General features: G+C 37.9%; 2 protein-coding genes across 3 annotated transcripts; one reads left to right on the top strand and one right to left on the bottom strand.

The window, feature by feature from the left end:
• Positions 1 to 12845: 12845 nt before the first annotated feature.
• On the bottom strand, positions 12846 to 17527 carry hormad1 (HORMA domain containing 1). Its single transcript, XM_081696689.1, has 15 exons — positions 17495 to 17527; positions 17141 to 17288; positions 16965 to 17028; positions 16736 to 16772; positions 16596 to 16616; positions 16415 to 16441; positions 16175 to 16242; positions 15936 to 16087; positions 15571 to 15728; positions 15306 to 15382; positions 15146 to 15201; positions 14476 to 14516; positions 13715 to 13795; positions 13493 to 13537; positions 12846 to 13167 (listed from the first exon to the last, which is right to left on the bottom strand). The coding sequence occupies exons 1-15, from the start codon at positions 17525 to 17527 to the stop codon at positions 13078 to 13080; spliced, it is 1098 nt and encodes a 365-aa protein (XP_081552815.1). The 3' UTR covers positions 12846 to 13077.
• Positions 17528 to 20459: 2932 nt separating this feature from the next.
• On the top strand, positions 20460 to 26500 carry ensab (endosulfine alpha b). Of its 2 annotated transcripts, none has more exons than XM_027006652.3 (3): positions 20460 to 20620; positions 23800 to 23922; positions 24039 to 26500. In XM_027006652.3, exons 1-3 carry the CDS (start codon positions 20564 to 20566, stop codon positions 24210 to 24212), a joined length of 354 nt encoding a protein of 117 aa, XP_026862453.1. In that variant the 5' UTR covers positions 20460 to 20563; the 3' UTR covers positions 24213 to 26500. The 2 variants fall into 2 exon arrangements, with proteins under 2 accessions (XP_026862453.1, XP_081552382.1); XM_081696256.1 differs by lacking the exon at positions 20460 to 20620 and adding an exon at positions 22089 to 22115.
• Positions 26501 to 26698: the final 198 nt, after the last annotated feature.

The following is a 26698-nucleotide window of genomic DNA, read 5'->3' as shown; positions in this document are numbered from 1 at the left end:
AATATTTCACACACTTTCAAATGTCCTATGCTTCAATAATTGCGCTGAATGTACATCACTGATCGAATACTGTTCACAGCCAAACCGATTAAATCAAAGCAATGGAGTTGTTAAATTATTTAAAATAGTCAGTCTAAAAATCAGAGCATATAACATGGTCCCCCATGTTTCTGTGTAAAGTTATAAATCGCTTGTGCTATAATTCTTTAGATTAATATTTTCGTGTAAACCTTGATCCAAATGAAGCGTACCAGTCAACGAGGCATCCATATTTATGTCTCTGCTTTATTACTGCGACCTGTAGCTTGTTGTATGCGTTGATACCCCTCGCCAGCTTCCTTCGAAGCTCTGGGCAACTGAGGTACATCTGTGTTTCTGTGAGGGAGCCTACCGCATAAAATATCCGATATCATTATATAACCAATGCATTTCTGTCGTGAAATCGAACAAGAGTTTAAAATTTAACTTTGTGTAAAACCTAAATACCCTCCTGGAATATTGAAAACAGCACTCATATGCACTCATATATAATAATAAATAATTGCACAGACGTATACTAAAGGGATATTTCTGATATCCAACGAATTGCTGATTAATTGCGAATCATAAAATTAGCAATAACCTTTAAAAAAAGGTTCCTGGCAGAAGAATCATTGAAAACAAAACTGTATTGGTTTATCACGATTCGTAGGTCTATTTAATAAACAAACAAATAAATGCTCAATTTATTATTCTCAAACTTCGGCTATATTTGCATAACTCATCTCTAAGTTAAAAAATCTAAGATACAGAATGACAGAGTATTTTTCATCGGTATAAGCTTATCCACACCAAACATTTATGACAGGTGTAGCTTTCACGTCAAAGAAAGCAAAACTGAGCTAACAGCTTCAGTGGACTCATTAGGGATAGTCTATTACAATGTAGACTATACAGAAGATAACCTAAAATATGTGTGCGCCAATTTTCCTTTTTTATGTTCTGTTTACAGAAGTTACAAACAGTTTTCAGAACAGGGCCTTATTTCACGAAAAAGCCTAAGTACAAATACCAATATATGGTTTTACATATAATAGTTGATATACCCGAACGTCTTGATAAGCGCAAATACAGATGCCTTTTGTTCGTCGTATTCTAAATTAGTTTGGCCTTATTTTTTCATAGCTACAGCGAATTTATTGAATTCACGAAATTGCAAGGCTATCATTAAATGAACCACTCTTTGTACTTAGAAAATATTAATGCAAATTAGCCTGATCCCTTTAAATGCAGTACTGCTTTTGCAGTCTTTTGTAGATGTGCTACTGAAATGTAGACAGAGATTCCACTTGAAATGTTTGCTATAATCCATTGTTGTTTTATCAGTTTAATAACGCTTTAAGTTCAAACTAAAATTTACTAAGTTGAATAGCCTCAGTGTGATTTGGTTTCGTACATTTAAGAAAGGCTTATGACCCCTTTTTGGTCAGTGGTTTGGCAAAGATTAAATAATGATACAGATTATAACAGATTATAATAGTCTATAACATATTCCATTTAAAGGAGGTTGTTAATAAATAAGTATCAGAGTAAATATAAAACAGGCTAAATTTATTTTTACTTGTGCACATAGCTTTTACGTAGCCTGAAATTGTAAAAAAGAAATCGATCCAGGTCTGAAGTCAATAATTCAATTAACATGATCTAGCCTTTCAAACAACAGGACTATTAAAAATATATTGTAAATATGTCAGGTCAGGCACACTATGAAAATGAAACCGGTTTTGATAAGGAAATTTTTACTAGCTATCCAGTAAAATTAAAAATGTTTAAAGGCGTGTGCTGTAACCTGTAATACACATGTGTGAAATACTCTGAAGTTTCATTTCCGGAGCACGGGACTGAGTTTTCATCATAATTTTTATTTCGGACAGGCCTACTCTTGTTCCTGTAGCTAATATTATGTTAATTTGACAGTCCTACTCTTGTTCCTGTTGCTAATATTATGCTAATTCGTCAGAAGTTTGTATAATAGGCTACACTTGACATGGACGTATATGGCTAATCAGTTTCAGAGGTTTAAAAAGCATCGTGTTGTTTTTTCCTTCCTTATTCCTTCTTTGTTTTCGCGATCTGTATTTTGATAGGCAAATTACAGTCTCATCAAATTTCAAGACAGTTTGTTTTTTTCATCTATTTTTCCTTACGAAATGTAAGTTAATAAGCCAAATGTCTCATTTGTTTAGGGGTCGCTAAGGAGAAAGTAATTAAAAGAAAATCTCTTCGACTATTGAATATTAATGTAAAATAGGCTAAAGATGAAGTTTATTGCGCAGAAGGCTGAGGAGGTCTTTGGACCCTAATTATGTTCCCTTTAAACGTGCATAACTGTGATATATTTTAGTGTTTATTAACTGGGGCCGTTTTACGCCTTCCCCGCGAACAGGATCGTGATATTTGACATGCTTGGTATGAATTTATTTTAGACAAATTCCTACTGCTCTAGAATAGAATGAGAACCCAAAGTAAGCCATCACCTTCCAAATCTGGCCCTTCTGATATTCATGTCCATGGCTAAGATATTTTGCAAGAATACATTGTCATAATATGAAATAGTGCACTATCATAAGAACAGCGTGCTATGTTAGAGTGTAAAAGTAAGCATTAAACGTTGTGTAGGGCTACATTACTGGACTTACTTAAGGCCTCAGCGCAGGTCCAAGCTTAGAATTTTTCAGTTACGAACATCCACTCTAGCCCCCATCTTCACTTCGACGTTAAGAGAAATGAATAGCCTATTCTATAATTTTACATTCCTGGACTAAATTAGGTTTTCAGATAAACTTAACATCTAACGCTCACACATCTGCGAGACCGTAGATTACATTAATTAAAGGAAATAATGTAGGCGTACGCTACACATTATTAACACACGGGATGCTATTGCAAATCTATCGAACCTTGAATTACGTATTCCGTGACCTGCTATATATTAGCAAACGTTGTTACATAAAATGTAGCATGTTAATTTATCAGTGCCATGTATTTGTATTGCCATGCAAACTATCTATAAAATGCTTGTAAGGCCAAATCAGGCCTATACCAGAAGGAAAGATAAGATGGATGCTTCTAATGAAAATGTTTCAAGCCTGTACATCTTAATAATAACAATAATAGATTACTGTTCATCCAAGAAACCTAACTTTTCTGCATATGGAGCACATAGGTGGCAACATTGAGATTTTGGATCTAGTTTTTGTATCTCCAAGGTCAGTATTTAAAATCAACCACATGCGTCTGATCAATATGAGTCCTTTCACAGTCGAGAAACAATAGCAACCATAGGCTGAAGTCTTTAATAGCTTTTACAGTCGCATAGATAGTCCCTAATCCTACCCTGACAACAGTGACACCACTTTCTCATGTATACCCACACTGTACTGCCCAACACACCAATAAGATATATAAGAGCAATGAGAAAGCATTATCTATTATATTATTCCAATGATAAAATCTCCCACACTGTAACATTACAAATACACATTGATTACTGACATGCAATATCGGAAAACAAATGTTAATTCTTAGGTCTGCCTGTATATGGATACATACTATTTTTTCATGCAAGATGTGTGCATGTATGTGTATGTGTGCATGTGTGTGCATATGTGTCTGTTCCGCAGGAATGGATGCAGTATGACAGCGGCTCCTTGGCTGGGTGGGAGAGGAAGTCGCAGTGCAGTCAGATTGCATCTCCCTTTTTGCTCCACTCCTGTCCAGGGTTCAGGGCAGGATTTGAATCCATTTCCTGCAATGCTCTCCCTTTTCCTTTCTCCACCGGTTAGTGTGCTCCAAATCCCTGGTATTCTTCTCTTCATCTTGGTCCTGTACCCAGAGCTTCTTCTTTGCCATGGTGCAGTCCTCTCCCTGCCTTGCTGCTGTGTGTGTGTCTCCACTCTCTTTTTCTCCTCTGCTCTTTTTAATCAGCATGTTAATAAGAAAGGTAACTAATCAATACATTCAATGGCCTGGCCCTGCGATTGATACCATCTCTCCCTCCCATCACACTCTCTTTCTCTCTCTCTCTCTCTCTCTCTCTCTCTCTCTCTCTCTCTCTCTCTCTCACACACACACACACACACACACACACACACACACACACACACACACACACACACACACACACACACCAGCATAATCTTGAGGAGGAACATCAAGTAATTGAAACAAATGATTGTACCCTAACCATTTTTCATCAGGCCAGTCCTACATAAGACTCTAATTTCCTCATCACTTCACCTGTTTTTCAGCCCACATATCTGACAGACTGTTTCCTTCCATATGGTATTTCTCCACATGAACTGATGTATCAAATTTTGTGATAATCCTCCAAGTACGGAAATGTTCTTAATAAAATAAAAACATTATTTAAGAGGGCAGAAATTCTGTCTTCACTATTTCAAAAAAGCTGAGGGCTCAATGCACAAAGCTAACTTTTTTTTTTAACCTAAAAGACTGAACGATCCAACTCCTTTATACCCCCATGATAAAAATATCTCTGAGAGCTGAAAGAGTGTGTGTGTGTTCTCCACCCCAGGGTAAGGTCTCCCACAACAAATGGCCTTGCATCAAGCAGGTTGGCTAGAGAGTTATGGCAAAGGATGAAGAGAATTCCCTCAGAAGAAAGTGTCAAGAAAAAAAAACCTAAAAAAACTCCAAAAACAACAAAAAACAAACAAACAAAAATCCACACAGACAAACACAAAGTGGCCCTTATCGCTGACATCAGAAAGCTACTGTTCAGAGGCCAGCCTTGTCTGTGCCTTGGGGTAGGATCTTTGCTGTGCAAGGATGGCACAGGTTGTGATCCTAGCCACATCTTCCACCTTCACTGGCTGAAGAAACATTATTTTGTTTTTGCTGGCACTGACATACCACAGAAAACAATGTTCTCCCTCTCTTTTGTACTGTCTAAAATTGCTAGGTTCTCATTTTAAAATACCATACATGTACATGTAAGAACAGTACTAGGTAGATGTGATCTACCAGTTGTGGTTTTAGGAATGTGTATTGTAGTTATATTGCAATTGTAAAAGTATATACTAATCTTTGTTTTTTATGGTGACAGAAATTAATGAAGCAGGAATATCAGCTATGAGAGACCATATAGGCTTAGCTTTGCCTGTTGGTTGGAAGTATGTTCAACAATAAAAACCTATGAAGATTTTAGTATGTTATGAGAAGTTTCATAACTACAATCCCAAAACATTAAGACATGTGTTTTTCTTCATATTATGGTCCTTTGTGACATTTTAGCTTGTGCCTGCTAGTGTTCATGGGGTTTGGACTGACCACTGCCTCCCTGACCCTCCTTTAGGCTACCACCCCCATCACTCAGACCTTCATCAATGATGCTGCAGTCACCTAGCAACTGTAGTCTAAGGTCAGGGGTCAAAAACCAGGGGCTACTGCAAATATTATACACATGTACATGTATATGCATATACACACACACACACATGCAGATCCTACAACAAACACAAAACATATAATTTATTGTTTGCATAAGAGCACATAATTAGACCTTAATGTCCCAGATTTTTTTTTTATTTGCAGCCATAGTCTATTGTTTTTTGCTGCTATTTACTTATTATAACCTCCATAACCAGAGTGAAGAGAGTGCCAGAGGGTGAAAGAGTGAAAAGAGCGAAATAACCCATTCCAAACATTATAAATATATATAAACATCCTGTCAACATTCATGTTTGCCACAGAACATTCACATTTCTTGACTTGGAAAAATCGCAGTGAAACATGGATGACCATTCCCCTCTTCTGTCATACAATCAGGCTGCGGTCAGTGACCTCCAGCCTCAACTGACCATGCGAAGTGGATCCCATCCCTTTAAACAGTCAGGGCCAGAAGGACGGCTGGAGATGGGGGGTGGGATTGGTGGGGGTTAGGGAGGGGCAGCACTGACACTAATCTGGGCCTTGATCAGGCCTAGGAGCACTCTGAATGGAGGGATGAACAAGAAAGGATGAGTGAATGAAGATCCTCCTCTCCTCCATCTGTGCTGGTGTGTTTGGTCTGGTTGGCATTGTGTGATATGTAATGAAATGTACTATGCGCCACTTAGTTTTTCTGTATTTATGTACAGCAAACCTAATTATTAAATTTATGAATTATTTTATTAGGAGAATTATATTTAACCTGTCAATCTTTTTACAGGCTTTAGTTACCTGGTAAAATGCAACAGACACAGTGCAGTGTAACAAAGCATAAGAGAGACAAGCCTTATTGTAAGACAAGCCAAAACAGCTTTGTGGCTTTGCGAGGTGCCACATGGCTGATCCTAAAGCCAGTTGTGTTGCCACTGTGGCGTTCAAACCCTGGGCAACTGTCACTCTGTTCCACACACTAAAAGTAGGAGGTGGCTCACCCTTCCCCCACCCACTCAACACAGATGGCTGGTCAGCACGTGCCTGGAGGAGGGCAGAACAGTGACCTCCCAGCTGGACATTGTGGACAGGTCAGTGATACTGAATCCCCTATTTCAGACCAGCTGCCACTGGGGCTGGACTAATGGAGCCCCTGCTAACACACACACGCTTAAAGATACACAAACATGCACACAAAGGCCTAGCCCTCAGGCCCCCATAATACTGACCAGTGAAAGGCACGTGGTGGGGGTAGGTAGGGGGTGGGGCAGCTGGACATTTGCCTTCCAGGATAGGGTGACTGTGTGCACTAATGTGTGTGTGTTTGGAGAAGGGTTTGGGGGTGGGACGGATGGCTAATAGCCACAAAGGTGACACACAAGGGCAAGTCAGAGCCATGAGAGGCCTTTTAACAATTCATCTGACAGCGGTTCACTTCAAAGAACAGGTTGGCCATGTGGTTTTAAGGCCAAACTTTTTCTTGCTGTTTTTTGGAGGGGGTCGGTCGGGCCATTTTACTCTTCGTCCCTTCTGACACTACTGTAAAGAAAGCACCTGCTGTTATAAATAGATTCATATAAAAAGGCATTGGTTACTCAAAGAGTAATCTGAAAAGACCAAAAATGTTGCTTTGACATACATGAGTTGTGGCACAACAGTGAGGAAATTTAACTTAAATGAGTGAAGGCCGTAAACCATGTAAGTGACTGTTTGGCTTTGTGTTTGGTGATGCTGAATATGTCCATGGGTAATGTTTAAATGTATATTTGTGTTGGCCTTGGATCCACTGGGGTATGCTATGTGGTAGGTTTTAGAGTGATGTATTGACTGTGTTGTTTTGCTGTCTGGTGAGCAGCGTAGTGGTACACTGCAGCAGGGTGAGTACAGCTCCAGTGAGCTGCAGCTCCAGACTGCCCAGTGTGGAAGAAGGTCCTGGGCCATGCCGAGCAAAGCAGTCAATAAATCAATAGGACATGTGCACGCGCACGCGCACACACATACACACACACACACGCGTCACTGCAGGCCTGAGAGGCCATATGAAACTACCATTGATCGGAGGGGGTTGGGCGTAGACAGATTTTTGGTGTGTGTATTTGTGAGAGAGAACCTACAGGGCCCAACTCCATCCTGAATGAAGTGGTAGCAGGGCAAAGTGACCTGACACAGCCCTCCAACACACATACACACTTCAACTGTGCGCATACTGCAGAGAGAGACATGCAGCTGTCAATACTGCTCAGTCACAGCTCACAGGCTCAGCAGACTAAAGCTGCTGTTGTGGGTGTCTTCCTGTGTCTTCCTCCCTCCCTCCATCTCCTTCTCTCCACCTCACTCCCTCTCCCTGCTGCTGTGCCTAGAATCGTCCAGTACCTATTAATAGAGCTGTGCCAGAGCTTCTCAGGCATCAGTGGTTTTAATACTGACAAATGCTGTTTCAAGCTCTCTCAGTGAAAAGACATAGTGAATTTCTTTAGAGCATCATGTATGTTAAACTTTGTCCTCAGTGCCATTTGTGTTTTTACCAGTTTATCATCCCTATTAAATAGTATCACTTACATTTACACTCAGTAACATAAGAGGGGGCACACTCTGTTATGACTAAACAGCTTAGTGCCACTTGCTCTCTTATGACCCCATCTTGTGCTAACAGGCCCAGTTCTACTCATGTTTACTTGACCTGCAAATTGGGGTCAATTCAAAGTAAAGACCTATGAGCTTGGGTAAGGACCCCACTTTTAAATTCACAAAAAAACAAAACAAATACATATGGCAGAGAACAGGGTCTGCAAAAACAAAAATAAGAATCCACTATATGGGCAGGATCAGGGTAAAAAGTGCAATTCATCTTTAACTCCATATTTCCTTCCCTTGCAAGAGTAATGCAATATGAAATGTCACAGTGGATATCTGATAATGTGGTCTAAATATCATATTCATTCATTTGTCCCACTGTTCTGAGACCTGCACAAAAAAGCAGCAAGCGGGAGACAGGTGTAAATAAACGGTGGGGCTCTGTCCTCGTTCAGAGTTGCCATGGCAACGGCTGATAGAGTATCCTATCGATCGCAGTGTCCAGTCGGAATTGCGCAGCCCCTGAACCCGGGTTTTTTCTCCGCCGTGATGGGCGTGGATCAATAGGCTGATATTGTATGCTTCTTTTGCCTTGTGTCTCCCACCACCTCAATAACAGTGAGAATGATAGTGAGAAGGAAAAGGAAGCAGAAAGAAACAATGGTTAAATGTCAGATGAATCTTTCCATGTAAAGAGAAAAATCTAGGGGAAAAAAAGTCACTTTATAAATTCAGAGGCCACCTTTTCAAACTGGATTGCGATCTTTTCAAAAAAGAGATTTATCCCATTCATAAGTGATATGCTATTTTAGAGCTCAGAAGGATTCTTGATTTCACACGCCAGTCGTATAATAGGCTATAGTGCACTCACTTCCAGTGATACTCCATTTCCCAGACATGGCCTGTCACATTTATTCCAAATACCGCCTACCATTACCCCCACATATGCAAACAGCCAGACAGCATTTAGCTAAAGCGAAACCATTTACTCTCTGTCCACCTTTTTGGTTGTCATACAAATAAGCACAACCATGAGCACAAGCTGAGGTGATGTTGTAGAGAGGGTGAGAGAAGCATGAAGGAGGACCTCAGGGAGCTCGTTTAAATCTGGCCTGAGGGATCCCCCCAGCTAGGGGTCACGGTTGGAGTCACAAGGCGCAGGATTTAAAGGTGGGCCTCCTTAAGGTGCTTCTGTCGCCCGGAGGCACAGCCATCACAATTCCTGCAGTGCTGGAAATGAAAGCAAGGGCAGGACTAAGGCTCTTTCCTTGCTTATGGCCACTGCTCAGAAAAATTACCCAAATGATTGAGATGTCGGTTACATCTTTCTTTTTACCCCCTTGTTCAACAATAAAGCAGTGTACATTCATAATGCTATATGAAGTAGTGTCTTCTATGTACTTTCCTCACAGTTCATAAGGCGGAACATTTTACCAAGCTATAACCCACAATTTCATCGATAATACTAGATAACTGTAATTGCATCATAATTATGTCAAAAAGTAGTTGTGACAGTTGCCTGGCACCTGATTTTTTCCATTTTTTGGCTGACAATATGCCACATATCCAAATCTAAAATTTCACCATATTCAGCAGTTTACTGTCTGCACACAACAGAGGGCTTAGTGCACAAACTGATTGACAAGAATCAGACTTTAATAATTGCTTACATCATGGTCTTAAATAAAGTGTGGTTCTTTCTGGGTGGCACTTGGATATGTAGCATAAGAGGCAGGAGGACTCCCTCAGCTGAGAGAATGAGGGCTCCAGTCCTCACCCTCTAGGGGCTCAGCTCCTTCTCTGTTCCGTCCTCTCTGAAACAGGGCTGTGCCTGGAATTGGCGCTTAGCCTGCGGTGCTGCGTTTGGTGCAGTGGTGGAAATGTAAATGGGCGGCGTGTTTCTGAGTGCATGGTGGGGAGGGAATGTGAGGGGGAGCAGAGTGGCTGCCCTCGCATCCCAGCGAGATGAAAACCTATCCGCCCGGAGAGACGCAGCGGCTGCTGGGGCAGAAGTCAGCCGCGCTGGGGCCCAGCATGTGGGAGAGAGGAATCAAGGCAGAAAGTTTTCTCTGCCTCCAGCACTCTCCATGTGTTGTCAAAGCAAGAACCTAGCCTGAACTTGGCTGCACACTCCATGAAACTTTCTAAAGCAGATATGTACACTGCATCCTAATTTGAGTTGTGCCTTTTAGCACTCCTAATGTAAGCTGTTCATGGTAATATGCCTGTAAGCAGACATACTCATGGCTACCCTTTTCTATAATAAAAAGAAAAATAATATGAATTATGATATGCAATACATGTATGAAAGAATATTTTCTGTGCAAAAAAAAAAAAAAGAAAAATTAAACTAATTAAAAGTATAGTTTGCAGTTTACTTAATTGTCAATATAATAACATTTAGGCTAATGGGTAAGGGATCAAGACAGAAAGTACAGAAATGTGGAGGGCATATGTATAATATCCAAAGATGTACATTTAACCCCGATAATGGTCTAAGAATAACTGCACTTGTCAGTCCTTGATACAATTAGACAGTATATTTTGCAGAAACATCTACAATGTGGCAGTCATTCAGAAAGCACACGTTTTAGGATTTTTCAGTATCCTTGTTCCATTAAAACCTTCAGGCTCATTAGGGTTTCACCCAGTTTTCCTAAAAAAAAGAAATTACTGCTGACGCATGTGTCTTGCATTTTCTATAGTGGTTAAGGTTTTACTCATAGAAGTTAATACTGATTTTGGACTACAACTTCAGCTTCTGAAGCCTTCTGCCCAGCAGCAGCATTCATACAGCAGTCAATAGTTGTTCATCATCTACAAAATTAACGATTTCAGTCTGTCAATATAAAATCCAGGGCCGAAATTAGTTAGTGCCAATTCTGTGGCTGTAGTTCAAGGTCACTCACACACACTCACACACCTCCATCCCCCTACGTCAGGACTGATGCTTCTCTGGGTACGGGCACATACATCCAGTCCAAGGTCACATATACACACATGAACCACTCAGTAAGAGGGACAGATGAGAGATCACAGACACTCAGAGACCAAGACATTTTGCCACTAAGTTAGAGTCCTTATTAACGGTTGCAAATGAGAGAATCTCCTTGCACACACCAATACCTCAGAATTAGGCAATGCATTTGTAATGGGCAATGTATAAACAATAAACATATAAATAAAATGGCAAGAAAGCTAGTTTTGTTTTTGTCTGACAATAAACAAATAAACTTTATAGCGGCACATAGGCTAATATTCGGATTTTAAATGCATCAAACCAGAGGGGAAAAATGCTGTTATTTGATTACCATTTATTAATTAATATTAACTAACTATATATTTGAAAAGAAGCCTAAGGAAAAGCACACAGTGATCAGGCCTTCTGAAGTAATTTTCAAAACCGAATGTCTCCCATCTTTCCACATTTACTCCACAATTGTCAGTTTGAATTAAAAACCTACATTCATCAGCTAGTCACACGTTTAACATCCTCCATTACTCTTTACTAAGATGAGCATATCATCTAGACCCTGAAGGAGAACCCATGGTCTCTTCTCTGATGGACGCCTGCTGAGGGGATGAGGGTTAGCTAGGCTGCTAGCACTGAAGAATCACTAATAAGCGGCAAAACATTTGCTGCCCTTCTGGCAAGGTCAGGGGATCAGGGTCCCCTGCTAAATGTCCAAAGCTCCTATGCTCTCCTGGGGCATAAGCCCTGAGGGGTAATAACACTCTGCCTCCCCCTTATGGCCTGACAGCAGCTCAGATCTCTAAACAGGCTGAAGGGCCCCTGCTATATCTAACAACTCTAAGGCTGATGCCACAGCAAACAGTTCTACAGTCAATGCAGACAGACCTCTACAACATCCAGGATTAAAAAGCACCCATTTTCATTTATCAAGAGGCTACTTAACTGATGATAAAATATTAACTGAATTTAATGATATATACATTTTCAGGGAAAATGGCTGTACTTTGACATATTCTGAAAGCTTAATTGTGCTGCTTCTAACCTTAAACAGTTATAAAAAAAAATAATACAGAACTGCCTGTCTACAAAGCTATCACATCCTATTTTCATAGGCTCTGTATTTAGTTTGGGCAGAGCCATTATACAGGCTCTGTATATTACAGGGAACGCCGTCTTTACAAATCTCTAATTCTTTGTAACTTAAATAGTTCTCAAATGGCTACTGAAACTAAGTGGCACCACACTAAGGGAACACAATGTTTCCAACATGTGAGTTTATAGATTATTTAATGAACTTTGCTTCACATCCTCACTGTGTGTGTCTGTACACATGATTAATTTGTGCTAGTATTGATCTGTGGTAGACAGGAAAAACGTGTCTGGACATATCCAATCAAATACAGAACAAAGAAATTATTGTTATTTTAAAAATAACTTTACTAAGGTGACAAATGTAGTATAAAAGACTACATATATTTTATGCTTGCACATGTTGTCATCCACAAAAATGAAATACTCTTAAAATACCTTGCTTCTGCTATGTCACCATTATCTGAATATTAGAGTGATGCGGATCAGAGTTACTGAGTTGTTGGGAACCTTATCAAAGTCTGCAGTATATCTAGTTTAGTCTTTGCCCTAATCCAATAAAGGAATAAAGTTACTGCTGCCATCTAGCGGCCTAACAGTAGGTTTCCCTAATGTGTGATACCATAAGAACCTAAAATTGCACAATGTGAACTAAACAATAATCCTTTATTTCCAAAAAGCTGAACTTGATAAATTAAAGCAGTTACAAATAAAACAGTGTATGTTTGATATTGGTGTAGTTAATAATTACCCAAATACTTGTTAAAGAAACAGTATTATACAAATATTAGCAATATATTTGCTCGAAAAAGAAGTTCAAATCAACTTAGTTAACCTGTATAAATAGACATTTCTAGTCATACATCACATCATAAGCTACTACACTTATTCATGCCAATACATTGCTTTGTGGTTCACTAAAATCTCTTAAAACAAAAAGCTTCTGCAGAGTATAAGCATTTTGAACATCTTGTTTTCCATCTTGTCATACATATACTGCTACACTACACAGAAGAGTGTCAGTTGCTTTCTTTAGGCACACTGAACTTGCGCCTCTTTGAAGCAGGAGGTTGAGGGTCTTGACTGAGAGGAAATTCAAACTGAGATATCTACACAAGACATAGCAGAGCTTTGTTAGATGATCACAAGCAGGTGAAATAGGTAATGCAACTGCTGTGCAATAGCCACAATCTATAGATCTGATTATACTGGCACCAAAACAGTAAGCGTAATGCAGGAAAGCCATATAAAGCCTAGCTTGTCTAATATACTTATTACAGCTTGACTTTAAAGAGCAATGACCTAAACTTCTTTCATCACAAGTTGCTCCAACTGGCCCGTCTGCGTTTCCTTAATAAAGTCTACTTCTACACACCTGTTCTTTTGCTACAATTCACAACTGCTTGGCTTCGCTGACACCATACTTAAGCTTACCGGTTTCTTGTTTGTAGGTGGAGCCACTGCAACAGCATTTCTGTCCTATAAACCCAAAGCAAACAAACTCTTTAACATCTGCATTTGACAATCAAATAAAGGATAACATACATAAATATAAAGTGTTGGGGCAGTGCTGTTGAAAAGTAACCCAGTGTTAGAACAGTTCTGTTCCTTAAGAAATTTCAATATGGTGTAATATTAAAGGGGGAAGTCATTTACTGAGGACTTGAGCAGCCGTCCACTTCTAGTCTTCATGGCAGCCACCTCAAGATCAGCAGTCTTCTTTACAAGACTATCTAACTGTATTACACAACAGATCATTCAGAAAACTTTCAGAGTTCTCTTGAAAAATTGCTTATTCCTAGAAATAAACTGTCATGGCATACTGGCATTTTTCCATATTATTTTTAATTTAATACATTATTTATTTTTCCAGGGTAATTTCCCTATTCAGTTTTCCCATTACTATTAACAAATGTGTTAATTATAGGCAATACTTTTCACAGGGACTTTTGCCCATCATATCAACCACACCTACAATAACTCCAGCCGCAAATACTGAGCACATCTGTTTGTAATCATTGCTGTCACTAAGTCTTGCCATAGCACTGTTACCTTTTTATGATTCCCTTGACTGTTGTACCTGTTTTGCAACTATAGTTTTGATCTCAATTCAGTACTGTTTACCATTTTAATTAACCTCCTCAAACACTGGCACCCACAACCTCAATCTCCATGGTCTGTGGCTTTTACTGCCTGCTTGAGTTTGTCCATCCCTGTTGTTGGAAGCATGATCTGCTTCACAGAGCTCCCAAGGCCTCACTGGCAATATTAAGTGTACATTTAAATGTTCTTATTCTACCTCTAAGAAGAACAAGCAAGGGAGTTATGGAGACTTTGTGGGAGACAGCATAATGGAATAACATCAAAAGACTCATTATTCTGATAGTAAGAAAATGCAACTCTCCTGATAGATTTACCTGGAACTGTGAATTCTCCTGCATCTCCTCTTTGCTCAAGTCTGTGCAAATGTCAAAACGGACATCCAAATAAATGGACAGCGATAAAACTATAGTTTAGTTTTTGGTCTATTATGCTTTTATTTATTGTAAACACTTTTGTTTTGACCAATAACATTCCATCTACATTCATAAATAAATCATGAATTATTTCAAATATTTTTGTAAAGGAAATATGGAGAATATGGTCATGTTTTTCTGTTAGACTGCTTCCCATTTTCTAACTGTTCTAAACTAGTTTTGTGTACTTTGCTTTGTTATGGGTTTCAGGATTATGACTAATCTCAGTACATTGGGCAGTGGTAGCTCAATGATTAAGGTACTTCACTTGTAATTGGAAGGTTGCTGGTTCAAGCCCCACCACTGTCAAGTTGCCACTGTTGGGCCCCTGAGCAAGGCCCTTAACCCTCAATTGCTCAAGTTGTACTCAGTCATAATTGTAAGTTGCTTTGGATAAAAGTGTCAGCTAAATGCCATAAATGTAAATGTAATATATTGCACCATCTGAAAGAAAACAGGTAAAATAATATTCTAGGAGAGGTAAGAAGAAATAATTAAATGACACACTGATGACACCATAACCATAATTGAAAATTGTGCAGGACCTTTAAAAACAACTGAAATAACTCACCTGGGTTTTCAATACCAGTATCAATAACAACATCTTTGGTTGAAAACTCCTGTTTATATAAAAGATATAAGCCAGAAATTCAGTAGTCTGGTTGAATTCAAATTTATAAAATCTAGAGTTAGTAACTTATATGATGAAAAAACTCACCGGCAGAATTTCAGACACAGACACAAATTCTTTTTCATTAATTTTTAAAGCCCATCTGTCCCTAGCACATACTGGCTCATCATCATCTACCTGTAGACAGATCCACACATAAATGACATTAATTTTGATTTAATTTTAAGCAAAGTCCAACATTTTAATTAAGTTCCTTTCCTTTTGACTGGACCACAGATTTGAACTGTATAACTTCAGACACCACACTCCACCCATTTCATAACCATTCAATTCCATGTTTAACTTTATGAACCACAAAACACCACCTGTTCAAGTCTTTCTCTCTCAGTGGTAACATCCACTTTAAGTGTGTGAAAAGGCGTAACAACTTCTCCCATGGTGAGATTCACTGGCTCTTTCTCAAATACCAGCATGTTGCTGTCACCCTCCTTAAAGCCTGGTGGCTGATAGTCTTGTGGAGTCACTGCCACATAAGTCAGCAGGTAAACAGATAACGTTTCACTCCCTGACTTTAGTTAAATACTAGGACTCCTAAAAACAAATATGCTAAGATGCTGGGGAGAATATGAACCTATGAATTCAAAAGAAAATTGAAATGAGAACGGATTTAACACATTTATCTAGATTTTTCTCTCTACTTAGCATTTTCACTGACCAAAACCAGAAATACCTTCATCGCAGTAGGACAGCTTCATGTTGAGGCAGACACTGTCAGGAAGTGGGCCAAGGTTCTGCATTAGTGTGTATAGTTTACGCACCAGCAGAATACTGGCTTTCTTTATGTCATTGCTGTCCATCTTGGTCACATGCTTCTGGTTCTTGCTGGCAATATCAGACACAATGCTTTCAATAAATAACACTTACTGCAATCAGAACTGACCTACATTTGTAAATTATCTAAAAGATCACCTTTCAAAATTCAGCTGAGGCCCTTTTGCAGTATACTGAATTCTGAACTGGTAGCATTCTGTTATTTTCTACAGGGTGGAGCACAAGAGACAAAGCATCTCAATCTACAGGTGATGAAAATGATCACTTATCACTGGGAATTGTTACTTATCTGTATTTAACAAATGGTATAAATATCAATGGCCTCCATCCATAACTTCATACAACTAAACATTTTTGAAAGAAATAAAGCTTATTTACCTCTGGGTATTCAGGATCAGAGTAGATCTGGAAAAACACATGCAAGGCACTGTAATTGCATGTAATATTGCATGCAAGTCTAATATAACACTGTAATGTGTAATATTAAACTGGAAAATGTTATAATATGCTTTTGAGAGCATTAAATCATTTGAGAATTTATTCAAGCAAATGTACTCACAGATAATAAAACCATACGGAGCTGATAAAAACAAAACATAAGCACATAAGTTGAGTTGAATGGCAAATTATATATATATATATATATATTTATTTATTTTTAATAAATCTCCAATACATAAAAAGTAATTAGTGACTTACATATCTCTTTTGTAGAGCATCAAAGCATCCTTGCAACCTGTTATTGTGTGGGAGACAAAATTTAAATCCTCAGTTACACTGTTCTCCTACAATCCTGTTCTGCTTTAATCTGTTGACACAACTACCACATATTTTCTTTGTTTTAGTGCTGTAACATCGTAACTTTGAGAGCATTTAACTGTTTTTATATCTATACTTTTCAGTCTCTGGCAAGTTTCCAAATACTGACCACTGTACAATCTGGCTAGCTCCAGGGCAAGATCGTTCTTCTCGAAGAATCATCACTTTTTGTTCTGTTAAAGAAACAGAAGAACATATGTTAATGTGAAATAATCATTTGATTATTATGAAATTATATTGAATTGTTAATTAAGAAATATTAAACTGATTGAAGTCAGCTGTTACCCTCAACGTATTTACTCCCATAAGCTTTTTCTGGGAAAAGGCCTCGAAGATAAGTGATGCTGGAGACAGCAATTGCCAGTAATTTCTTAACAACTACCAGTGATTGCTGCTCAGTGGCAACTGCGCGTGGCAGCATCTGTACAGAACCCTAAAAACCACACATACATAAACACCAAAAACGTTCGCAACGAAATAGCTATTAGGATTCGACAAATACCACTGCCAGTTATGTAATCATGTAGCGTTAACTAGCTAGCTATAAAAGTCAAAAAGTCTTTTATTTTTACGTTGGCCCAGTAAATTAACACTAGCTAATGGCAAATACGGTCTAGCTGCAAAGCTAACTAATCTTACCTGTTTCACCCGCAGTCGTTGCTCACAAGCCATAGTGATGTGGGGTTTCTTACCGTTAGCTTGATATTAGGACTCCGACTACCTTTTTAACTTCTACTGAAAAAGTAGTACATGCGAAAATGTATTCAGTATTCCTGTGTAAAATGTCTAAAACACTACTTCACTAACTAAACACTAGTCTACAAAGATCTTGCCCTGTGAGGTAACATTAGCTAGCTAGCTACTAAAAACATCTAGCCTAGTTAAGCTAACAATAGCAAGATAACCTGCTCGCCAACATCAAGGTTTACCAACTTTCCCTCAGATACAGTATATAGCTAGCTAGCGAGCTAACGTTATATATTCCGTTTCTTTATCCAAGGAATAACGGGGTCAAATTAAAACAGGATTATAGAAAAACTATATAATTGAGGATTCTTCTTCATACTACATGATTAAAGTTTAAATTGATTTTAAACGGCCATCTCAATAAGATTTATGTAGATAGATCGTTATGGTGAAACACTAACAAGCTAGCCGTGTGAATTCTTATATAACCTAACTAGAATTAGCTAGCTAAAATGTTATATATTTCTTCTTTTTGTTCTGCCAAACATTTTCGCCTTACCAATGAGTAAAATTTATGGGTACTTAAGCTATTAGTTATTTATGTTTTTCGAGATTCCTGTCAAGTTTTCAGTTTGTGACGATGACAAGTCCTACATGCAATAGCATGTGCGTTACGCTGACGTTTATACACACACACACACACACACACACACACCTGGTAGGTAACTGCAACATATAGCATTGGTTGTGGAAATATTTATTTTTCACAGATAAAAAAAAAAAAACAGTACCCGAAATATTTTTGCTTTGGTTTGACACCGTTAAGAAGTGGTCGACAAGTGGTACTTGTCATTTGAATTGATAAGCCTAGACTTACCTAAGACCAAGAAGGTGTTATCCTTTTTAATTATAGAGACCGTTGTAAATGCTAATTTTGTGATGTAATGACATTTTTATTACCAATATACATTACACATTTACAATTTACAGACCAGCATCTGCTTTTTTTGCTGTGTGTGCCTTCAGTTTTGATTGATGAAAATCAACACTGTATCCAATGTAGTTTGAAAGTCCAAATATATAGAGAGTTTGTTTGTTTGTTTGTTTGTTTGTTTTTTTTGGGGGGGGGGGTGCTAAGCGACATATTCCAATATTGCGAACTAATGTGCTTGGGGCCCAAAATTTGCTTCTCTGCCACTGCTTCATTCAAAGAAACTGCACAGCTTTGATACATACAACTTGTGCTGTCAGCTGCTTAGAGACAATCATATGCTCATATTCTAAAGCAGTTCCTTGAGGACATAATGAAACTACAGAAATATTGTCTTGGTTAATCGAAACAGCCACCTTTCTTACCTCCCTGCAGTTGTAACAATATCCTAGCCTTGTAGGATTCAGCTGTTCTTGTAACAGTGGTCATGTCTGCTATTTTTGCATGACCACCTTCAGTTACAATAAGAACATCAGCAGTCCACAACTGTCACTTAACAGTACTTAAGGAGATTGAGGAAATTACTTAAGAAGACTTAGGGAATGGTCAGTGAATGTCCTTTCTGTGCCTAGAGTAACCTGTTGACATGAAAGCATTTCACCCAGCATGATTTTTATAAGTTGTTCCACTTATCCTCAGTTAAGTTTTTTTTGTTCTATTTCCATCTGGACAGAACAACAGGGGCAAAAAGTCACAAAAACATGAATACTACTACTAAGCTACTACTACCAGTAATACAAATAAATATAGCTGCAGGAAGCTCACTGTCAGTAAAGTTAAATCAATAAACATTTTTAAAACTCAAACCCTAAGTACAAAAGTTGAATTTTCATCCTGTAGAGTGTTCCTAGTTAAGCCCATGTACACATCAATAACTCACTAAGACTCACAAATGAAAACTTTTTTTGGACTTGCTTTGGAATTTATTTTCATCATACATTTCTCAATGAAGCTTAGCATATGGACGACTTGGCATAGCGACTTCCAAACAGAAAAAAGTAACCACAATAGATAGACAGGTTTACATCAATGTCTGGAGAAGGACCAATAACAGCCGCTCTGAACATCCTGAAACCATGTATGAAGACAATGGATTGTCTACCTCACTCTGGAATACCATGGTAGGGATGGCCATCACTAGTTCTTGTATAAGCACAATGAAATCAGAGATCAGGTATTTTGAACCTATATACATCATGATAGTGTAGCAAACATAAATACAGCGTTTAGATACAAGGATCATTTTGCATTTCTTTTACTCACATCATTCAACCCCCCAAAAATCAACTCTGCATTTTCTCTGCAACACAGAGACAGCTGCAGAGCTCTAACACTGTTGGCAGCATCTACCAAAACTTTAATAATTCAATCTGCTCTGCTATTAAAATGTGAAGTCATGTTTACATTCATATCTTCTCCATACCTTTCATGAATCTCAAAGAGAAGTGGTAAGTTATTTAAGCACCATATAATGAGAGTACACTATCAAGAGATTCCAACAGTCCAACAAAATATAAAACAATAAAACGTGGGCTTGGACTGACAATTACCTCAAAACACCACAGTAGAATCAATTTTGGTCTGTTCTTATAATCTGACAAACTGTTGAAATTTTATGGAAAATAACTGTTAAGAGTATACATTTTGGCATGTGGCAGTATTTCTGACCATAAAATGACTAAAATACTGCAGTAGATTGACTCGTGTATGATTAAAGTAGCCTATACTTCATTTTGCACATGAGTATATTCTACATTGTGTCTGACACGCTGTAATCAAATAGGCTACTAATGAATGTCGACCTTATTATCAAAATTGGTCTTCTGCATTTGAGATGTATTACCATGCGGAACGCTCATCTTTTTTTTTAGCACTATGTTTACAATTACCGGTTGGTATGAAGTAGTCGCGCACATACATTTAACGCGGTTGGCCGCAGTCAGCATATATCGTGGGCGGGTGGAGCAGATTGGAAACACTACAATCTTCTCTCACAAACCCATATTTTCTTTCCCTAGAAGTTGACGCCAATGTCGTCAGATAACCAGGATACCGACACGTTATCGGGAGAGTGCGGTGAGACGCAGGTAGACGATTTATATAGTTTTGTTTTTTAATTTATAAGGCTACGCCTTATTAGTGTTTGTAACGTTAGCTTAGCTAGCTAACCTAGCAAATCGCCACTATAGGATAGCTAAGATAGCTTGCTACACTGGCTGAAACATTAAATCTCATGATATAAGGAGAACTATAAAGCTTACTGATCTTCCAAAATAGGATTTGGTTGGGTGTCATATGTTTGGGTTTGATAAAGTGACAATAAGCCCTCAATTAGGGCTGCTCCAGGTTCATGAGTTGAGTTCACATGTCAACAGTGCCATAACTGGTTCATTCTCATGCTGCATTGCGAGTTTCCGCTTTACTCACAACACCAACCAGATCACTCAGGGAAGACCATTTCCGTCAATACTAATAAAAATATGATTGTAGCTTTTAAAGTGCACGTTATTTTCTAACCAGTTAATAAGCATCTTATGTTCTTGATGGGCTACATTTAACTTAACAAGGAATCGTACGACAACCTAAATCCAGCTATTTTAGCTAACCTAGCTAGCAAGCAATGGCTCTCATAGCTGACCTAATCTAAGATAGCTAGGCAACTGCTGGGGTTGTTATAACTTCTCGAAGTGTCCCTTTAGTCTGCGTTTTTGCTGCATTAGTAACCGATATTTGAATATAGGTGGCCTGCAGGGCCGTAACTAGCCACGAGGACACCGAGGTCTGGACTTTGGTAGTTTCGAAATATTTTTTAAATATGAAATTGATTGTGAAAACCGCGGTTTTCTGACAACGTTATGGCGGAGTATAACCTACAATAATTCAGCGCCAGACTACTCAGTAAACAGCGACACGATTGGCTCTCAGATGACCTCAGATCAGCTGTGAGTGGTCATGAATTTGTCTCTGATATTTGGTTGCTCAACGAGAGCTTGCCTAATGGTGTACATTTTCCTCTCAAAAAAGTCTATTAAGCCAGAAGCTTAACCGTAAGAGACGTCAGGTAGCGTTAATACCCGTAAGCATAAATGTGTAGTTTGTGTTGGTGCTTTTGTTAATCAACAGGCTTAAACATCCATCTTAAGTTTCAAAATAATTGTTTCTTTACGGATTTTTTGAGACCTGACGAGTAAACATGCAGAGAGGGAGAGAGACAGAGTTTGACTCTTGTCTCACTCGGCCTCTATTTCCGTTTGGTATAAACTAAAATAAGATTATTAACAGCAAAACCAATCTGCAGACATTTTTTTAATTGCAGGTTTTCAGATAAAAATACTTTAGTAAATAAATTAAAAACTGAAGTTTAGTACATAATTATTAGTGAATTAAAACATAAGTAAAGGAAAATCAAAGCAATTCAATTTGAGTCAAAGCTCTTTTGTGAAAGGAATAACCCATTTCCTCTTTAAATAGTTTTAAATGTTATTTAAACAGGAAATGAGTATCCCTGCATAATTTTGTTTTCCATGTTTAAAGGTTGATGTAGTAAAAGTGAAGAATTGAATCTTCATTATGGACATTAAGGTAAAACTATAAAGCAGCACTGAAGTAGTGAAAAACATGAAGGTATTTAGAATGAGCAGTTCCAGGCCTCAATCAATGCAGTTTTTAACTTTATGTAAAGAAAGTCACATTGCTACAGTATGTACCTCATTATGATCCTGGTGTTGGTCCTGGTTGCCAATATAGTGGTAATGTCAGTTTTACATTCATGATTATCATTGATTATGGAGACATGTGCAAGCATTTTGAAACCTGAAGTGTTAGGTAAGTTAAGACTAGATTTGAATTTGACTGGAACATTGTGTAGCTTTGCAAAAACATGTGAAAACAAGTTGGTGTTCAGCATACTCTGTCAGAATCATCTGGGCATGGATCCAAGTGTATGACTGCACTGAACCTTATCCCCGCATTTCCTTAGAGTATGGAATCGCTATTGCTTTCTACTGCAGTTTTTTGCCAAACCAAGAATATACAGATGTAAATATATAAGAGGAGCCTTAAGGGGTTTGTATGTTTTAATCTGCTTAATTTTGTTGTTGTTGTTGTAGGACTCGGTCTTGGTAGGACAAAAACATAGCAGGGTGTAGCATATCAGTTCAGTTATTATCATTCAGTTGAATGCTTTGTGACCTGTTTAGTGTGCTGTGTTCTTTGTTTAGTCTTACAGCCTTCATCTGATATCAAGCCTATCAACCCATGCATTAATCATGTAATGAATTGTTTGCCTACCACAGGTTTATTAAAGCTGTTTACTGGGTTTGCTAAGCTGATTGTTTTCATTTGGTTTTTGAGTCAGTGAAAAAGTGACTTTAATAGAGTGGATTATGTTCATTATTGAAATGGGGCTTGGGGTATCTGAGTTAATAAGGATATTCTTGCATGCATAGTTGCTGTTGCATGTGGAAATATAACATGTACAGTCATGGCCCTGTGGCACACTGGTACAGTGATGTCTGTCAAGTTATTCAAGGTATGTACTAATACTGTGCAGATTGAACATTTCTTCTCATTGCAAAGGATCTTGTCTTGCCACCAATCCCAATCTTAATCAGAATAATTCATGTTTATAATACAAAGTTTTTATTTTATAGATTTTGAACATGTCATAGGCTAGAACATTCCTTTGCCTTCTTTGCACTTATTGGCTCTGGCAGTGTGAATGTTAATTCTATGGTCCTTCATAAGCATCTAAAAATGGTAAAATAGCAAATGATCTTGTTTGCATTAAACTCTACTTCAAAACCCTTGAGTTTTTCTAGAGCAATCTAAATGTTAGATGTGTTGTTTGTTTGTGATGTGTTTTTACTCAAATCCCCCTTATTTTATTTCTTCAGTCATCATTTACACTAAACTAAAACTCAGAAGCACTATCCAGGAATAAGAAATGTCATGTACTGTAGAGGCCACCTGTCTCTTGAATATAATCACATTTTTAGACTTGTTTTGATCTTAGCACAAACACTGTTGTTGGTGTTTTAATTGATCTTTTATTTGAGTTTATTACAACTCACCACATCTTTAGCAAGTTGCCTAATAAGAAGACATGTGGAGTCTGGTTCAAAGAACAAGTGCATCATAGGTTTTCATACAGGTTTGGTATTCACAATGTGTTCATATTCCTTGATGGTGAGAGTGCCCGTGCGTGACTTGACGTTTTCTTCTTGTTTCATCCATCATACACCATTAACCACATTTCTTTCTCCAGGAATCTCCAGACGCCAACTCAAATCCTGTGAGGACAGAAGAGGCTAAACTAAAAGCAAAGTACCCTAACTTAAGCCAAAAGCCAGGAGGATCAGAGTTTCTGATGAAAAGACTCCAGAAAGGAGTAGGTGGCTGTATTAAGATAGATGTTTCCCATTGTGCATGTCTTTGCTTCTTAAATGAGGCTTCACTTTTATAAAGCTGAATTGATCAGCATTCTCTTTTTTTAACCTTTTTCAGCAAAAGTACTTTGATTCAGGTGATTACAACATGGCCAAGGCAAAGATGAAGAACAAGCAGTTGCCAGCAGCAGCTGGTCCAGAAAAGAACATCGTCACCGGAGATCACATTCCAACTCCGCAAGATTTGCCACAAAGAAAGTCCTCCTTAGTCACAAGCAAACTGGTTGGGTAATCGGTACCTCGGGTCCTGGGTGACCCTGCTCCGTATTTTCTCTCCTCAGCTTCCAAGCTCCACCAGGGTTAGTTGCACACTATTTGCTTCATTTTGGGGGTAGTAAGGCTCATTTTAAACTTCTTTCATCTCAACAGCTCTAGTCTCATCCACCATGCTCAGCAAATCCACCCCCACCCACCTGACCCAACTCCACACATTTGGCTAGGAAGCAGTCAGTTCAGGGAAGGGCCAGTTGAGGTCAGAGGCCTCTCTGGACTGTAATGCACTTTACGATCTATATACCCTCTACATGAATGAGATCAAGGTCTTGTTTGAAACTGTGGAGGCTACAGAAATGGAAATAGATGCCTAATTGATACACCAATGTCATCAACAGGTTCATAGAGATTATTCTCTTTGGCATTTTAACCTAGCAAATCAAGATTGTTTAATAAAAGCTTATAGATGTTTTAGTTAACTACTTTTGGCAGTAGATGCATGTTTGCCACCTTGGTCATTGTTCATCTCAATCTGATTTAATTTTATATATATATATATATATATATATATATATATATATATATATATAAAAATATGTGCATTGAAGTTACTAAGATGAATCTGTGCATCAACAGGCTAATGTTAGTATGAGAGTAGACCAAAATATATATTTATGTGCCATGATAATCAAAAGTGCTTAAATTAAAGAACTGACTAAGCACAAACTATATTCCTGAAATTTCAGGGCAACTTATTTCGCGTAATTTATCAAAACCATGCAGCCTTGTACTGAGTATATGGAATAGCTCAGGCTCAATAGGTTTGAGCACTGATATATTAATAATCATAAATGAGATTGTAAATTAACTATTTTTTCTGTTTTATTATACAGGTCAGGAATTAACAATCATTCAGTCTGTGATCATGAAGCGGTTATACTAAAAATGTTAATGTGTTGGGTAAGGAAACCAAGAGAACAGACAGGCAGGTTGAGAAACTAATTTTGACTTATATTGTACCTTTTGAATAATTTCAATGAATGAGTGCATTCACTTTAAAAAGATTACATAAAACTTATTGTCCTACTGTTTACATGTCCAGGTTCCCAATGGGAAGTCACTCAAGTCAGATGAGTAGGGTGGCTTTTTAGGTGCAACTGAGCTTTTGTGCCATGTGACAAAATCATTGTTTCAGACCTTGGTTAAACAAGCCATCTGTGTTATATAAATCAAAACTAGGCGCTACAACATTAAGTATTTTGAATGATTTCCCAAGTATAAACTTTGAACAGGAATTGGAATAGATTGGATATATCATCAAAATACCTTCAAAAGAATGGATTATAATGTAAAATAAATATTAAGATGAGCATTGCATTATCTCATTCACAGTCTGCAAAATGAGTCGGATTCTTTGTGAAAGGGTTATGCATCTCGCATCCACAGGAAAGATGAATGTTTTAATTATTTCTTGGAAGGTTGTAAACAATTTATGTGGAAACTTGCAGAATGAAAGGTATGCATTTTGCATGTCATTGTTCAGTTTTAAATGTTGTGTTTTATTTTGAATATGTTAAGTGTAAACATAACCTCTTTTAGCTGCTCCCAAATTGTAAATAGAGTGCATTTTTAATTTGTATTTTTCATTCATATCTTGATGTCTTTGACATTTTACAAAAGTTCTTTATTTCCATAATTAACTAGCTGTGGTCATTTTCTACAATATTTCTTTTGCAATATCGCCTTTTCGTTAATATTGTATGTATAGGAACCACAAATTTTTCTCATTGAAATCCTATACAACAAGCTGAGTTAACTATTGCAAAGCATGTTCTTGAGTAAAGGGTATTAAATTCACCAAAAGATGTATATTACAATGAACTTCTGTATTTTTCACTGAAATTTGAAAAACTGCTTTAGAAACAAGAAGCCCAACAAGCCATACAGGTGATTAGAACTGTTTAATAATGTGTGAAACAATCCAACTCAGTGTATCTTTTAATGTGAACTGCCCTTATACTGCTTGGAAATTATGGAGTACCAGTATTGATGTCAACTTTATGGATCAGTGTATTCAGTGCTTTTATGAAGACAGTTATGCATGCATCATACCCCTCTGTATTTATGATTTATGAAGACTACATATTACAGCTATGGGTTTGTTGTTGATGATAGGAATGTATATGTCCAAATAGCAAAAAAAAAAGTGTCAAAGACTACAGTGATGTTAAAATGGTCATGAAAGACTGGCTGGTGGAAGAAGAGCTGAACATTTTTGTCTGACTCTGAAATAAAGTTTTACATTGACATGATGTGGACAGAAGTCTTGTTTATCTTGTTTGAGATACGTGCTCTGTAGGAGAGAACTGGATGACGAATGTGTATATAAACAGCTCTATACTTGGCATGAGGGGGCGCAATTGTAAAGGCTGTATCTTAGTGATGCATTTGACGTCAATCCCAAACAGGTAAACAAATATGGAAAGTAAACATCCATGGAATTGG

The sequence above is a fragment of the Electrophorus electricus genome, chromosome 14 (genome assembly GCF_041902795.1).
Source record: "Electrophorus electricus isolate QZ-2024a chromosome 14, ASM4190279v1, whole genome shotgun sequence".
NCBI classification, from domain to species: Eukaryota; Metazoa; Chordata; class Actinopteri; order Gymnotiformes; family Gymnotidae; genus Electrophorus; species Electrophorus electricus.
Note: the sequence above shows the minus strand (reverse complement) of the source record. Positions and strands in the feature narration are given on the sequence as shown.

Bases quoted from the DNA above. Each gene is read 5' to 3' on its own strand.
- hormad1 (XM_081696689.1), bottom strand. From the start codon at position 17,527: ATGGCTTGTGAGCAACGACTGCGGGTGAAACAG. The intron at 16,442-16,595 runs GTGAGTACATTT...GTGTTTTTCCAG, and splicing joins TCCGTATGGTTTTATTATCT to ATCTACTCTGATCCTGAATA. The intron at 16,088-16,174 runs GTGATCTTTTAG...TGATATTGCCAG, and splicing joins CCTCAGCTGAATTTTGAAAG to CAAGAACCAGAAGCATGTGA.
- ensab (XM_027006652.3), top strand. From the start codon at position 20,564: ATGTCGTCAGATAACCAGGATACCGACACGTTATCGGGAGAGTGCGGT. The intron at 20,621-23,799 runs GTAGACGATTTA...TTCTTTCTCCAG, and splicing joins GAGAGTGCGGTGAGACGCAG to GAATCTCCAGACGCCAACTC. The intron at 23,923-24,038 runs GTAGGTGGCTGT...AACCTTTTTCAG, and splicing joins TGAAAAGACTCCAGAAAGGA to CAAAAGTACTTTGATTCAGG.